Source organism: Rosa rugosa, chromosome 4, assembly GCF_958449725.1.
Source record: "Rosa rugosa chromosome 4, drRosRugo1.1, whole genome shotgun sequence".
NCBI lineage: Eukaryota > Viridiplantae > Streptophyta > Magnoliopsida > Rosales > Rosaceae > Rosa > Rosa rugosa.
This window is the reverse complement of record NC_084823.1, coordinates 47,058,944-47,075,346: the sequence shown is the minus strand read 5'-3', so window position 1 is coordinate 47,075,346 and position 16,403 is coordinate 47,058,944. Positions and strand designations below refer to the sequence as shown.

The window sequence follows — 16,403 nt, the reverse complement described above, 5'->3', positions numbered from 1 at the left end:
AAAAACAAACACCATATTGGGCTGATGACCCGAGTCTTCAATCCCAGAAAAGAAAAGAATATGGTCTTTTCTCTATAAAAAGAAAAAACTTCAACGGCATTTCCCCCTCGTGACGTGTAATCAATCTGCTTTTTTTTAGTTGGAATCACTGCTTTTGTGATGCTTGTATTTATTTTTCAGATATTTATTGGCAAACGGTATTACAGTGACAGAAGCCACTGCTCCCATTAAAATTCCGACCCTCTGTACTCCCCAACTTCTTCTTCTACTCACAAGTCACAACCCTTCTCCTCTCACTATAATCCCTCAAATCTCCGATCCCAACTAACTTCCACCGGACTCGTTTCAGCCGTTGGATGTCTCAGCAGAGCTTTAAGCTCAAACCGACAACCACAACCGGTATGAATTTTCACTCCTTGTCACTCTGCTCTCAGCTCTTAACCCCAAGCTATTGTCTAGCTTTCAATTAATTAATGCAGAGTAGCCTTTTTCCAGGTTAACAAAAACAATCACTTCTTTGGAGCTCAACTGTTGGACCCTTCTCTTAATTTGTAACATATATTTCCCAGATCTAATCACTCACCGACACACAATTTTCTTCCATTTCACCTTAAAGCCCTCTTTGGACCTTTGCCTTTGGCTCCTTCACCTCTTTTCTCTCGTCTCAATTTTACCCTCCAAAAACACTCGAATTTACCAAAATGCCTGCTTTCTGGTTCTTCTTCCTTTCGATTTTCCTATGCCTCAGCTACGTCTCTACGGCGGCGGAGCCGGTGACCTGCTCAGGGATAGTGCCAATGAAGTACCGTTACGATAAGATTTCGATAGCGGATTTCGGGGGCGTCGGTGACGGCGTCACGGTGAACACCAAGGCGTTTCGGGCGGCGATATATCGGATTCAGCATTTGCACAGGAGAGGAGGCACGCTTCTTTACATACCTCCTGGGGTGTACTTAACGGACAGCTTCAATCTCACTAGCCACATGACTCTCTACTTGGCTAGAGGTGCTGTTATCAAAGCCACACAGGTACTATTTAGAAGCTAATTAGTATGCTAGCTTATAGTTAATTTGAGGGTCTAAATTAGGGTTTCTAATCTCTATTTGTGTTGTGTTGTGTTGTGTTTGTTTATCTATTACTTGGCTTTGTTTTTGGATTGGCAAGAATGGATATGTGGATGTTAGGCATTATGGTGGATCCAGGCTTGAAAGCAAAAATAAAATAGATGGTGGGTCTATAACAGAGCATGGTAGCATGTGCATAACATTTATAAAATAACTGGACAGCTAGATATGTTGCCACTGGTTTTGTCCTCTTCAACACGTACTGCCCCAATTAATAAATTAGTGGATTGTTGTTCCCACAAGGATGATAGGAATGGCTCGGATACATTTTATTCTTTTTAATTATGGGCAAAGGTGGATTTGCAACTATTGTATACTAAAATGAACTATTTTCGAAGATCAATTGTTATTTATGTATCTGTAAAACATAATTATTTATGTATCAGGCTGTAAGCAAAGTCCAAGATCAATTGTTAAAGTACTCAAGATATTTGTGTGTAAACAGCCAAATTTTCCAACATTATTGCATGATTTTGTGCTTAATTCAGGAAACTGGTGTGACCGTAATCGCCAGGGCTGTGTACCATGCCGGATGGTTCCATACTATTCTGTACTTGGAGCTAACTGGCCTAATCACATTGTTAATTTATCAAGAGCGATGGTCCTTGTGTTAGTTTACAACATAATATATGTTGTGCTAGACTAAATATGGACTGATTTCAACTTTCATGGTGAAAGCTATTCCACATAAATACCAATTTCTATTGATGTGTGTGATTTTGTTTGAATCTCTACATTCTGTTAGGTAAAGCATCTCTTAAAAATGCATTATTTTCAAACTATTTGATCATGAATTTTTGCACGCTTCCAGATGTTAGACTATATGTTATTGTTGTAAGCACTAGGATATCCTTATGTGAATATGTTGGGAGTTCTTTTTTTTGGGTTTCCTTTACTATATTGATGTTTTGAAAACTTGATTGCTGATTTATTTGTTGACCGCTTGTTTCATTTGCTTGCCTGCTCTTTCTAATCTCTTAATTGGTTGAGCAGGACACTAAGATTTGGCCTTTAATTGCTGACCTTTGTTTCATTTGCTTGTCTGCTCTTTCTAATCTCTTCATTGATTGATCAGGACACTAAGAATTGGCGTTTAATTGCTCCTTTGCCGTCTTATGGAAGGGGGAGAGAACGCCCTGGAGGGAGATATGTGAGCTTCATCCATGGCGATGGAGTTCATGATGTGGTTATCACTGGTAGGTCTCAATCAGACTTCTTTGTGTATCTTTTTGGGGGCTAGCTAAATCTTATTTAACAAAATGCTTCTTTTCAGGTGAGAATGGGACAATTGATGGCCAAGGAGATGTGTGGTGGAACATGTGGAGGCAAAGAACTCTTCAATTCACCAGACCAAATCTCATTGAGTTCATCAACTCTAAAAACATTATCATTTCCAATGTGATTTTCCAGAACTCTCCATTTTGGAATATTCACCCTGTTTATTCCAGGTAACAACCAAACATGGACTTAGTTCTGTGACTTTACATCTAAACCTGGGTTTATCATGTATCTGTTTGGTTTAGCTTGGAGACTTTGACAGCTGAGAGCTCCACATTATAGATGGATAGGGACACTAGTTAGTTAGGTGGTAGAAAAGTGGAATAACCTGTTCAACAAGGGTAAATACTGTCTAAATATAATTAGCTTGGAGATTCTGTATGCACGGAAGTTCAATTACTTGATGAATTTGCATCCAGATGATAAGCTAATGTTAGGCTCGAATGGTACGATCCATCCGTCACCCCAGAAATTAATCAAATGAGCAGCTAAATTATTTGACCTACTAAACTACCCTTCATAATGTAATACCCTAATCTATCTTCTGCAAAGAGTATAGGGTAATTGATCTGATACCTACTTCCTTCTTTGCAGTAACATTGTTGTCCGGTATGTCACAATATTGGCTCCAGCTGACTCTCCCAACACCGATGGAATTGATCCAGGTACATGCCTGTTTTCTAAATAAACTCACATATTGTTCATTGAAGAAAACACTAGTGTTGCTACATGCTACGATTAAATACATCAGAAGTCACTTAGATTTGAGGATAGATTAGAGGAGCATGAAACATTGGAGATGCAATTTCATCTCGTATAAGGAAGTATTCTAGATACATAGCATGTGTATATTCAAAAGCGAGGTCTTTAACAAGAAATATCATGAGAGGAACGGAAGGAACGGGACATGGTCTGTCAACCCTTGAGCACCTTGTGCTGTTTGCTTATGATTTTTGCATTTAGCTATAGAAAAGTAGACTCGGTGCTGAGACATCGTCAGTTTGCAAGTCTTAAGTCAGACCCAGAAGAATCTGCGCCCCTTATGTCAGGACTGGCTGTAGAATAGTTATGATAATCACAGTTCTTTATTTGCCTCTTCCAAAGGGAAGTTTATAAGTTATAACATGTATTTTGTATATCCCATGTACAGATTCAAGCTCTAATGTCTGCATAGAGGATTCGTACATATCTACTGGAGATGATCTTGTGGCTGTAAAGAGTGGATGGGATGAGTATGGGATTGCTTATGGTCGCCCTAGTTCCGACATTACCATCCGTCGGATCAGAGGATCATCCCCATTTTCTGGAATTGCAATAGGAAGTGAAACCTCTGGTGGAGTGGAGAATGTATTTGCCGAACACATAAACCTTTACAACGTGGGAGTTGGTATCCATATAAAAACAAACATCGGTAGGGGAGGCTTCATAAGAAACATAACAGTTTCAAATGTGTTCATGGAAAAGGCACGGAAGGGTATAAAGATTGCAGGAGATGTTGGAGACCACCCTGATGACAAATTCAATCCAAATGCACTCCCAGTGGTAAAGGGCATCACATTAACAGACATCTGGGGTATACAAGTTCTGCAGGCAGGTCTCATACAAGGCCTCAAGAACTCCCCTTTCACCGGAATCTGTCTTTCCAACATCAACCTCCATGGCATGACCGCAACAACAAGAACACCTCCATGGAAGTGCTCAGATGTCAGCGGGGCTGCTCATCTGGTGAGCCCCATCCAATGCTCGGAGTTGACCAGTGCCCAACACGCAACTTCATGCTCCAACTACTAAAACAAAGTCTGCATAACTCTTCTATATCCTCCTCGAAACTTTTTTTTTTTTTTTTATTTGTCAATCACACGGTGTCCTCAAAGGCTTCCTAGGCCCAGAGACTAATCCGTGCTCGGGAGATCTTGTCAGAACGCTTCCTCCCCCCTGGCCACCAAGAATATATTGGGATTTAACTCCAATAAGCGTCGGCGGGATTCGAACCCGGGTGTGGGGGTTCCACACCTGGAGGCTCTTACCAACTCGACCACCTGTGGTGGTTATCCTCCTCGAAACTTAAGAAGAATCTGAGTTTTTATCTTTCCTTCTGTAATGCAAAATGTAATTTAATGGTCTAGTGTCATACTAGGCCTGGCAACGTGCGGATACGGTGCGGGTTCTTAACGGGCCTACCCGGTAAAAACCCGTTAAGTTAACGGGTTTCGCGGGCTAGACCCGGCGGGTTTGTGGGTTTTCCGTTGGAACCCGTCAACAAATTTTTTTTTTTTTTTTTTTTAAGCAATTAGGACTTATGTGTATAAATTTTTTTTTCTCAAATCCGTTAAGACTTATGTAATTTTTGATTCATTTTTTGATCAACTGTTAGAGAAATATATTCAGATCAATTAATATATACATATGTTGGTTGAGCCAAGCTAGTAGATATAATTAAATATTTCAATTGCAGAAATTGATTTTGGAATAAGTGATGAAATAGCATCAATGATAATAGTAGCTGCAAAGATTGAAATAGGTTCGAAATACATATTTAATGTACTAAATAAAATACATTTTTAATGTATTAAATAAAATACGTCTAAGTCATCTTAATTGCGGTTTTCTCCTTCTCCAGATCTATCTTGCAATGTCAAATCAAATACGTCTTCAGTAAGATCCTCCAATTCAGCACGCTCTTTTTCTAAAATATAAACAAACAAAAAAGAAAAATATTAGAATAACATAAAGATTGATAAAGTGAGAATAGAACCAAGTTGTTTTGAGCTTACCTTTGTTATCAAAAATCCAATCTCGAGTACAAAGCAACGTGGCAGGCAGAAACATAAGCAAGACATAGAAAATCATTAGAAAGTATGAACTAGAAGTAGAGGTAGAAGTAAAAAAATTACTGGCTTTTCTAACCCAGTGCGCATCAAAGTAACATTGATGATTTAACAAACAGTGGCGGAGGGAGAAACGTTTTTGTATGGGGGCCAAAAAAATGAGTTCCACACTTGGAGAGTTCCAGACAAAAAGAAAAGAGGATAAAATCATAAAAATACCACTGCAATTTTAAAGAATCAAATTATACCATTATAGAACATCATAGATTCATAATCTAAATTATCTAATAATCCTACCAGAGTAGCAGTAGAACAAATGAATAGATTCCCAAATCATGAATTCAATAATCAATACACAGCTTTCTCAATTGGAAATATACGAGAACATAGGAGAATAGATGACCTGAATATGGTCTCTGCCCAATGCAGAGCACCATTTAACAAGCACCCTGGCCCTAGCAAGCGAAAGTAACTAGGACCCTCCTCCATGAACCCGATTTTAAACTAAAGACCTGAACCATAACCAAATCCAGAAAACTTCATAGTGAGATCATAACCAACTCCGCAAAGCTTCGAAGTAGGTTTTGGCAACAAATTGGATTGTCCAGTTCAAGGGTTCCATAACAGCATGTCTTTCTCGTCAATTTCTACACAAATCAGCCCATTGCAAGAACCCACAAAAACAACCATATTCAAATTCCATCTCTGTCAACTGGCATGGGTGTTCAATTAACTAAACATGCAGCAACAACACTCAGATTTCAGAACAAAAACCCAGAAATCTATCACAACAAAAACTCCATCATTCAATCAGTCATAATCAATAAAAATGGGCGTGACATACAATCTGGAGCGTAATATATAGGTTATGGATTTGTCGATTTGCATTAACATCAAGCCTATCTCAAGTAGCATAAACATAAACAGAAGCATATTATTTATCAAACTGTGCCTATCTTACAAGCATAATAAGAATCTACATCTCTCACGGATGCATCATTATTTACAGCAACAGAAGTCTCGTAAGATTACAAATCAAAGCAAATGCAAACCGAAAACAGATAGATCATTATAGAAATGTAGCAGATCTATGACTGATTCAAAATTCAAAACTCAAAAGCGGTTCAAGAACTTGCGGAAGCCCCTGAACAAACCACCCCTGTGCTCGTGCTCGTGTTTATGCTCCCTGTGGTTCTCCTCTACCTCATTTTCTTGGTCCAAGTCGTGATCGTGGTGGTGGTGGCGGCGATGGTGGCGGTGAGGCCTCTCGGATTCCATGTCATCCTCGTGTTTGTAAGGGAATCTAGGTCCGCCGTGGCGGAAGTTGAACCACCTGGCCGGGATCTGGCGCGCTCCGCCGCGGAACGGACGATCGAACTTCATCTCGTCGCCGGAGGACAAGATCATGTCGTCGCCGTAGGGAGTGTCCTTCTCGCGCTCGCTGCCGTGGAAGTGCGGGGTCCACCGCTTGGGCTGGCGGCGACCGTGGCCGCAGCGGTGACCCGGACGGAGAGACAACGGGAACGGACGGCGGGGGAAGTGGCGGCCGACGGGGCGGAAGCTGATGATGGTCAACGGAACGGCCTCGGATTTCGACGCATCGGCGGTGTTCTCCTCGTTCGATTCGATGGTGGCGAACTCGGCTTCCGGAAGCTTCTTCTCCTCCTCGGCGACGGGGACGGTCTCGGTCTCCTCCAATTCCACAACGGGTCCGGATTCGGACCCGGGTCTCTCGCTCGGTAAACGTAGAGTGTTGGTGGTAGCCTTAAACGGTTCGGCATCGGCTACCGGGATCTTGTTGTCTGTTGCATCATCACGGCCGTTGGGGATATCGGACGGCGCGCGGGCATGGGAAAAGGCGAAGAGGAGGAAGAGGGCGGCGGCGGTGAAGATGAGCTTGGCCATTTTCGATTTGAGGATTGGTGGTAGTGGTTGGGGTGGTTATATATATATATCTGGAGTGGTGAGGGGAGAGAAAATATAGGAAAAGGGTGTAATTTCGGGCAGGGGGGTTAGGGGTTTGACTTGTGTGTAGGGGAGCGGGAAGGAGTAAAATGCGGGCAACGGGCAAGGGGGTTCACCGCCCACGTTATTGGAGATTCGGGGAGAAGAAGGGCGTCCCGTTATTTTTGGGGGCTTCTTCTGTGTGGCGTTTTGGGTTCACACTTGGACCTACGTTGCGTGGACCGTAAGGTTATTCCCATTATTTAAAAAGTCTAAATTGCCCGCTGGGAATGGATTATATCTAGCTTTGTTGGCAATTTTGTGGTATGTGGTCCTATTCATAACATACACGAGTCCATATTTTGGTTGAGAATACCATTCGGTCCCTTATCTTTAATGGCTTCAGGGTTGAAAATACCATTCACTCTAGAGTGTCTGGTGATTCCTCGTTTAAAAGGGTGTTGTTGACTCTAATCCTTTGTCTTGTGATTTTGATAAATGTTTTATTTTGATTTTTTTTAAAGCTTAATCCTTTTTTGTCTAATGAGATTTGATGTATTGTCACTCTTGTTATATTTTGTGTCGTTTATTTAACAGTGCATGAATCATAATGTATTTCGTTTAACATTATAAACACGATTATATCTATAAAAATATCATGACAAAATAACAACACCTGTAAAAAGAAATGAGAAATATTGTTCTTTTTGGAACAAATTCATGCATTAATGGGAAAATTATTTGTCGACTGTCAAGTACAAAATTCGTATGGAATTTGATTACTACAAACTAATTTTTTTTGAAATGGTCTACAAACTAATTAAGAAAGGGCAGTTTTGTAAACCTGGGTGCAGGGTGTGGAGAGAGACAGGCGCAAATGACATCACTTAGGACGTGTGCGTGTGTTTTTTTTTGTTTTTTTTTTTTGTCTCATGTGGGAAAACGAGCTGTGTTGACCAATGATGTCTGGAAGAATGGCTTTCGGAACAGAATAGTCAGAGACACATGATCTCCGTTATTGCCACGTGGCGAAATCGTGTAGTATTTGTACTCGTTATTTGGTATAGCCTAGCTGCAGATGGCTACGTTCCTTATTACGTTTTCATCTCTCTCTCACTCCCATATTTCAATTTTTAAGTGTTGTTTTTATCCTTCTGTGGCAGCCACATGAGTCCCATGAGCTAGCCTATCCCCTCACGAGTGGTAAGAAAAATGTGAGTAATAAAATACCCCAGAAAGAAACCCCCTTGAATAATTCAGTCGTTGGTGAGGGGTTGCTATTAACATATTTTAAAAGTCAATCTTTAAACATGTTTTTTTATTCGTTTATTTATTAATTGTAGCTGCAATTGTATCTAAAATTTTCAATTCGGAGGTTTTTTTAATTTTTTATTTTTATAGTGAAATTAATAATCTCATTGAGAACCAACCATGTAAATTTAATAGAAACTCATTCTCAAATAGTTAAACATTACAACTAAAACCACTACTATCAATTTTAATGAAAAATACAAATTAAAGCATAATAGATAGCATCTTTAAAATGATACTAAAGATTAAAAAGGCCAAAGAAATCCTAACTAATAAAGGCAAAAGACAAAAAAAGAAAAAGGAATGAAACCTAAAGCATTGTATTAGCTCCTCGATTCACTTCGAAGGAGGGAAGAAGATTGCATCAGAAGTTCTCTTTGATCGATAAAATCTCTCAGTGTCTGAATCCACGTTGAAGGACGCCTCAAGTACCTGAGGAGATAACATCTTCCAAGCACCAATACTTCCAGCCAAATGAGTGAATATTGGATTAGCAGTGGTGATGATGGAGAACCATTCCAAGCCTTTTGGATCAGCAATCTTTGAAACAAGAAAGAATCGAGGAACGACGAACAAGTTACCAGCTGTAACGGTTGTTTCCAATATCCTCTTCCTATTGACACCAACAACTTGGACACGACCACTGCCCCTAACAATATAAGTCACCTGCAATGCAGAGTCACAAGAAAACCCAGGGGAGCACATAGCATTTCTGTCCAACCTAACAAGATCAGCACTGAGCCCAACCTCACTAACCAAAGGAAGGTTCTTAGTATTCAAAACAACAACTCTTCCTCCCCCCTTAATATCAACATCAAGAGGAGCCTCTTCGCAATTCAAAGTCATCTCATCTCTATGTTCCTTGTTTGGCTCAGGCAAACTAGCTCCCCCCAACTTAACAATGCCCTTGCCAGTTTGCTTGCCAACAAGAGTCTTCACAACACTCTCCTCCAAATCTCATGCTCGGCTAACAAACTCAGTTGAGAAGTCAGTGAAAATGCCATTAGAACCATTTAGATAGAAATAAGTGAACTCCCCCCTTCTGTGAGTTGTTTTGGTATCACCTAAGAAAAGAACCACAAACTCAGTGTCCTCCTTGTTGTACCACCAAGTGATAACTCCAAAAGGGAGGGCAATGGCATTGCCCTTCTTCACTAGAAGGACCTTTTCTTCCTTCTCGAGCAGAACAATTCCAACTACTCCATTACCCTGAAGGACATAAGCAACTCTGGTAGAGTCAGAGTAATTGGGGAGAGCAAAGCCGCCATTTTCTATAGAGAGCTTGACAGCTCCAATGTCTCCTTCACAGAGCATGGGAACCTCCGATCAGGACCAGGCAAAGTTGGAACCACCATCTCCTCCATAAACCTTATTAGCTAACCTTGGTGTAAGATCAATCTCCATATTTTTCTAACCCAGAAAGCAAACTATCCAAAACAAGAGCAAATTAATGATACTAAATATCAAGAACAATTACCCTGAAGGACATAAGCAACTCTTGGCAGAGTCAGAGTAATTGGGGAGAGCAAAGCCGTCCTTTTCTAGAGAGAGCTTGGCAGCTCCAATGTCTCCTTCACGAAGTATGGGAAGCTCCAATGAGGACCAGGCAAAGTAGGAACCACCATCTCCTCCATAAACCTTATTAGCTAACCTTGGTGTAAGATCAATCTCCATATTTTCTCTAACCCATAAAGCAAACTATCCAAAACGAGAACAAATTAATGATACTAAATATCAAGAACAATTACCCTGAAGGACATAAGCAACTATTGGCAGAGTCATAGTAATTGGGGAGAGCAAAGCCGTCCTTTTCTAGAGAGAGCTTGGCAGCTCCAATGTCTCCTTCACGGAGTATGGGAAGCTCCGATGAGGACCAGGCAAAGTAGGAACCACCATCTCCTCCATAAACCTTCTTAGCTAACCTTGGTGTAAGATCAATCTCCATATTTTCTCTAACCCAGAAAGAAAACTATCCAAAACAAGAGCATATTAATGATACTAAATATCAAGAACAATGTGTGTGAGCTATGTTAAGTGCAAATGATTAGGGGTGTATATATAGCAAAATTATAGGAGTATGTCATCTTCTACAAGGAGAAAGATTCAATATTTGATTACAGTAGGGATTAATCTGGATTATCCTAAATGCGAACTAAAATCATTATTGGGTAGTATCCTGATTCAACTGGGAAAGAAATCCCAGATGTGAAATATGGGCTGGGCTGGAAATCTAATAAAGCCGCGAGACCATCTTAGGCCCAAACATGTCGGGGCATGCACGGTCCCATTCTTGTAGTGTGCTGATTGCCTGATTTCATAAGTACTCTTTACTTAATTGTCAAGGGTACGTCTCGAACTATTTAGAAGCTAATGCACCCTTGCCTAAGCCCAGTTGATAAATTTGGGCTAGTCTTGCACATCTCTTGGGCTTCTGCTTCTCTTGGCCCATATTGAGGGAAAATCATTCTATTTTACTTAGAGGTGGTTTACTATGGAGCATCGGGGATAATAGAATGAGTCCCTCAATAGTACAAGAATGGATCAAATTTTGATTTTTTTTTTCATTTTTTTTTTCTCATTTGGGTAGTGACTCCCTCTCGTGGAACAAATTGTCATCACCCTGCCCACTATGCAAGTTTTAATCAACAATACCCCCCTTCGCATCTCACAAGCAATTGTGAGCACCCGCATTTAAACGACCCTGCAAAACCCCTCCGGGTGACTGGGTGAGATTCGACAAAGGAAATAGTTCGTGATAGAGTTTTGTTTGATGGTAGAATAATATATATCATTAAAATATTTTTAAAATCACCGACTATGTACATGAAATTATACGAGAATATTCGAAATTAATCATATCTGAGCTCATTCCCAACTTTAACTTTTTTTTTTAGAATACCCAACTTTAATGGTACGTTTGGATGAGAAAATTATAAAATCCGTAGGAATTTATAAATGATGGAATCTTTAACTCTTTCAATCTAAAATTCCATTAATTGCAATTTCTATTGTTTGGTTGCATCTATTTAGGATTTGAAATGTGTATTAAATTAAGAAAGTTTAAAATAAATAAAAATAGAAAATAGAAAAAAGTCTTGTTTTGGAAATAAAAATTGAATACTACAAAGGAATTCGTAAATGACACCTATTTTGTTGGAAATTGAAGTGAGGAATTTAAATAACGAATTCCTTCATTTTTTTCCACAGGGAAATTTAAAATTTCCAATCTGATAATGCCAAACGAGGGAATTGGCTTTTAGAAATTATGAAATCCTCACTTTCAATTAAATTTCATCACTTTTTCCCTCATCCAAACACACTCTAACTTTGTTCATTTGTTATTCTCTTATTTCTTTTATATAGTATATAGTTTAATACTAATATTTTGGGTGCCAAAGTTTGAACAAACAACGAGATTCCACTTTTGGATTTTCTGAACCCCAACGGCCCAATACCAGATCCCCAAGCTAGCTGGATAGCTCCCTTTCGATGATTCCCAAGGAATGTCACTGCCAATCATAACAAGAAAAAACGACCTCTCCCACACTGCGCCACGCCATATTCTCCAAACCCCACATAACCATCTTCCCCATCCCCTCCCCAAGAAAACCATGCTTTCTAGAGCCTTGACCGTAACCAGAAAGAGCCCTAAGGATGGCGACTACGTCCGTGACCTCGGCTGCAGCAAATCGGGCTCCTTCAACGACTACGAGGACTGCATCGTCGGCTTCATGGAGGATCAGCCACTCGTCCACTGCGACCACGACAAGAAGTGCGTGGGATGTGTGGAGAGCCTGGCACACCTAACCCTAAGGGGTGTGCTTAGAGGCTCGGTGGGTGTGATCGGAGAGAGCCGGTTGGCGATGACGGAGAAGGTGGTGCTCTTGGGAGGGAGGGTGTGTGCGGTGAAGAGGTTTAGGCAGGTCAGGGTTGGGAGGCGCGAGTTTGGGAAGAGAATACAGAGGTTGGCTGAGGTGAGTCGGAAGTGTGAGTTTCTGGTTCCTGTCACTGCTTACTTGTTTGCTAAGAGGATCAAGTTTGTGCTCTCGGATTATCGTCCCATGGGAAGCCTCGCTGACTTGCTTGCCGGTTAGTTTACTAGCTTGTTTCTTACATATCTATGGTCGTGATTCTCTACTCCTAAACTTAAAAATCGGTTTTATATCCCTAAATAATAAATCATGCAGGTAATAATCTAAAAATAATTATTAGTGTTATTCTAGTGGTTGGTTAGAAATCCTTAATCCGAGATATATAGTCATGCACTAATGCACCGATATTATTTGGTTAATTCTATCAGAAGTTATTGTTACTTAAATTCAAGTTATATATGATTTATTCATGTAGCTATGATAAATAAATGCACAAATACTAACTTTTGATGATCGATCAGTATGAAATACATGCCGAGTTCTTTTGTATGATTTATTTACTTTCACTGCAACCTATTCTTAGTTTCTAATTCCACAGAACATATGTCCATAATATTGAAGCTACTTACAAACAAAAGAAATGCATGTCACGAACAATAAGTTCGACTTGATCTTGTTCTCTCATATCTGATCGATTTCTTTTGGTTCCACCGTAATCAAGGTGCGAGGGATCATGGTCACACGGCACTGGTTTGGAACCAAAGGCTGTCCATAATTTTCCATATTTCTAGAGCAATATCATTTATCCATACACAATATCCTCCATACCAAAAGAACATGATGATGCACATCCACGGCAGCATCAAGGCCTCAAACGTATTAGTGAACATCGACTTCTCAGCCTGCTTATCCGATTACGGGTTCACCCAATTGGCGGAGCAAGTTGAGATTCCGGAAACATGGCAGGTGATGAAGTCACCTTTCTGGCTGGTGGAAGAGACCAATTACTCTGACGAGTTGAACCAGAAGGCTGACATTTACAACTTTGGGGTGATACTGCTGGACGTTTTAGCAGGTCCCAGGGGTTTGAGTCTGATGAAAAAGGGGACAAAGGAGAAGAAGGAAGCCATGAAATTTTGTGGGTTGGACTTGGTTGAGTTTGGTATGAAGGATGCGAAAGAGAGGAGGCAAGTAGTAAAGGTCTTCGACATTGCCGTGGCATGTACGAATGCCAAACGGGAGACTAGGCCTACAATAGAAGAGATTTATAATGATATCGTGGGGATAATGTAATTAAGTTAATATGGGTAAAGGGTTAGGTTTGGTGTATTAAGGGTTTATATATAGTGTGTGCTCGTACAAGAGATATATAGGTTTGTTTACCCCGCCCCAAAAAAAACAAACAAAACAAAAAAGTACCGAAAGAAAAAAGGCTCCCCAGCCTTTTTGGGAGTTTCCTAGAGGAACAAATTCAAGCGTTTGAATTTGTACTTGCCGGTTCAGCTTGGAGTGTCGATTGATTTACCATGTCAATTGGCAAAACTTATGTATCTTTTGTTTTAATCAATGATATTATTATCGTTACTCAATAACAATATTGTAATTCAGAAATAAGCATTCAAAGATTGGAGTTCATGTACGAATCTTTTTTATCAAACAAATTTTTATTGATATGTAATAAGTGTATATTAATTTTTCCGAGTATATATGTTAGAACTATGACAAATAGAAAGTAGAGAATTAATGTATGGACATAGAGGAAGAATGAAACTAGAGATCGAAGAATAGTTTACATGATGAATAAGTGTAGTTTAGTTTAGGCTCTATGTCTCCTCTTATATTATGCAGTTTTATTAATCAATGCTTAAGGATAGCCGCACCGACTCTCTTAAAAAATAAATAAATAAGTGTTTACATATTCAATCAATTAATTGCTACTTAATTACATAATTGGTGACAACAGACAAATGAAGAATGCATGGGCTTGGAGAATCAAAATCATTACCCCTAGCTAGATTGTCTTCTATACTTCCTATATTCCAATAGTAAGAACCTCAAACAAATTTATAGCCCAATGTTTCATCTTTCATAATTTGAAAAAAAAAAGAAAAAAAAAGAAAGAAGGAAGGCTTGGAGCCTGTTTGAGCCCAAAAGTAATTTTGGCAATATCCTTTAGTGGATCTAGCACAGCGGGCCGATACCAGCGGCCCAAAAATAAGCCTACTAGGGTTTGGGTTACAGCTTCACCCATTCCGGAATCCATGAGGAAAACGAAACCTTATTGGAGTCAGGTAGCAGAGATTGACTAGGAAACTTCAATCAATAATCCTTCTACAACAAGGAGCTGTCGAAACCCTAGGTATATATACCAGGTTTCAAGGACGAATTAAAGACCTCTCTCATATCAATCAATCCTAGCGATTACAAAGCCTCCCCGGAGCAAACCTTCAATCTTGTTGAAACCCGGTGACCGTGCGCCAGTCCTAGTCTCTCCAAGAGCCGACTGTCAGCATCACCAAACCAACCGGCGACCGTACTTCCAGTCCCAGTACTCTCCCCAGGAGCCGACTGCGAGCGCAACCGCCACTGTTACTACCAGCGAAGCAAGGGTAACGCCCTCGCAACCCAGCGAAGCTAAAGTCACGCTTTAGCGCAACCCGTGCTTTCTCCAAACTTCCCAGTGATTGCTCTGCTTAGTCTGCAATACTAAGTATCGATTCGGTGACGCGAAGAGATCACATCCAAAGTCCTTATCCGTAAGGCAAAAGTCCTTTTCCGAAAGGCTAGAGAAGAACCCTGTGACGAGGTTGGTGCTCTCCTCGTCCACAACGCTTGAAGAAGAAGTCAGGTCAAGGGACTACCCCAACGACTGCACCCCGCGGTGCTGGCACGTCTGCGCAATCACTCGCTCAAAAGAGACAGTTTGCAAGCCAACTGGTTTTGGAGCCAAACATTTTGGCACGCCCAGTGGGACCACTTTAGTGTCTCTTCGTGAACATTAGCCATTGGGAAGTTAAGCGAAAACCCTTACCAAAAGGTTTACGCCAACTGCCCAAAGCATAAGACCTCCAGTTACAAACCACATCCTCGCGCGGATTGTCGTGGTCTTTCAGAACAACAAGTGACTCAAAGATTCGCTCTTCATTCCCATTTAACTGACATGTCGACTGAACAAGGAGGGAATCGCCCGACCACTGCTGAGGGTCAAACTGTCACCAACAACCAGGCCAACGAGCCGGCTGACACTGTCGCTGCCTCCAACACAGCGACAAGTAGAGAAAGATAGGCTTTCGTTCCAAAGCCTATCCCAGAGGGAGCCTCCTCCGAGGTCGTATTCGCGATTATCCTGGAAAACATTGAAAACCATAGCAAGAAAATAGCTGCTGATCTTGTAAAGGATAACGCAAGGGCCGACCAGCGTATTTCCCGACAAGCGGAGGAGACTAAGAAGCAAATCTCACAGACTGAGAATGCTTTGATGGCTCACGCTTCAGGTATAGCAGAAGAGCAAAACCAGCGCCAGAAAGGGATAATGGAGGCTATTGCGAACCATACGAAGCAGACAATGGCTGATATGGCTGGTCTCCGTAAAGATGGAGAGACCCTCGCAACCGAGGTTGCCATGCAAAGGGCCGAGTTGAACCAGGCTAAGGAGGTATTTAACCAGACTTTGGGCGATCCCAATGCTATACTTGGTTCTCTTGGCCAACCATCCGGTTCGGGCAAATACGTCCCACCGAATCAGCGGGAGAGGGTTAGCAGCAATACAGCTATACCTTCCGCAACTGTTGCTGCCACGCCGTCGAAAAACAAAGAACAAGCGCTTGTTATCGGCGGTAGCAAAGAGAAGGGTACTGCCTCAGGTGGGCAGACTACCAGGCAGAAGCACCAGGCCTCAAAGGGCGCTGGAACCTCGTCCGATTCTACGTTCGTTCAATACGACAGCGACGGGGCAGAGAACGTATATCAAGAGTTGCCAGGAAGCTACTACGGGATTGACCAGGCTGGCAACCCGGTTAGGATAACAGCTCTGGCAAAGGAGATGC

General features: G+C 41.1%; 2 protein-coding genes and 1 pseudogene across 3 annotated transcripts; 2 read left to right on the top strand and 1 right to left on the bottom strand.

Annotated features, from left to right (window-relative positions):
- Nucleotides 1–132: 132 nt before the first annotated feature.
- On the top strand, nt 133–4,819 carry LOC133707153 (probable polygalacturonase). Of its 2 annotated transcripts, none has more exons than XM_062132700.1 (6): nt 133–399; nt 496–1,028; nt 2,200–2,320; nt 2,398–2,572; nt 2,997–3,067; nt 3,553–4,819. In XM_062132700.1, the coding sequence occupies exons 2-6, from the start codon at nt 702–704 to the stop codon at nt 4,191–4,193; spliced, it is 1,335 nt and encodes a 444-aa protein (XP_061988684.1). In that variant the 5' UTR covers nt 133–399; nt 496–701; the 3' UTR covers nt 4,194–4,819. The 2 variants fall into 2 exon arrangements, with proteins under 2 accessions (XP_061988684.1, XP_061988685.1); XM_062132701.1 differs by having other exon boundaries at nt 485–1,028.
- Nucleotides 4,820–8,821: 4,002 nt separating this feature from the next.
- On the bottom strand, nt 8,822–10,159 carry LOC133742275 (11S globulin seed storage protein 2-like; annotated as a pseudogene).
- A 1,836-nt stretch (nt 10,160–11,995) lies between these two features.
- LOC133746086 (putative receptor-like protein kinase At1g80870) lies at nt 11,996–13,952 on the top strand. Its single transcript, XM_062174251.1, has 2 exons — nt 11,996–12,574; nt 13,079–13,952. The coding sequence occupies exons 1-2, from the start codon at nt 12,097–12,099 to the stop codon at nt 13,648–13,650; spliced, it is 1,050 nt and encodes a 349-aa protein (XP_062030235.1). The 5' UTR covers nt 11,996–12,096; the 3' UTR covers nt 13,651–13,952.
- Nucleotides 13,953–16,403: the final 2,451 nt, after the last annotated feature.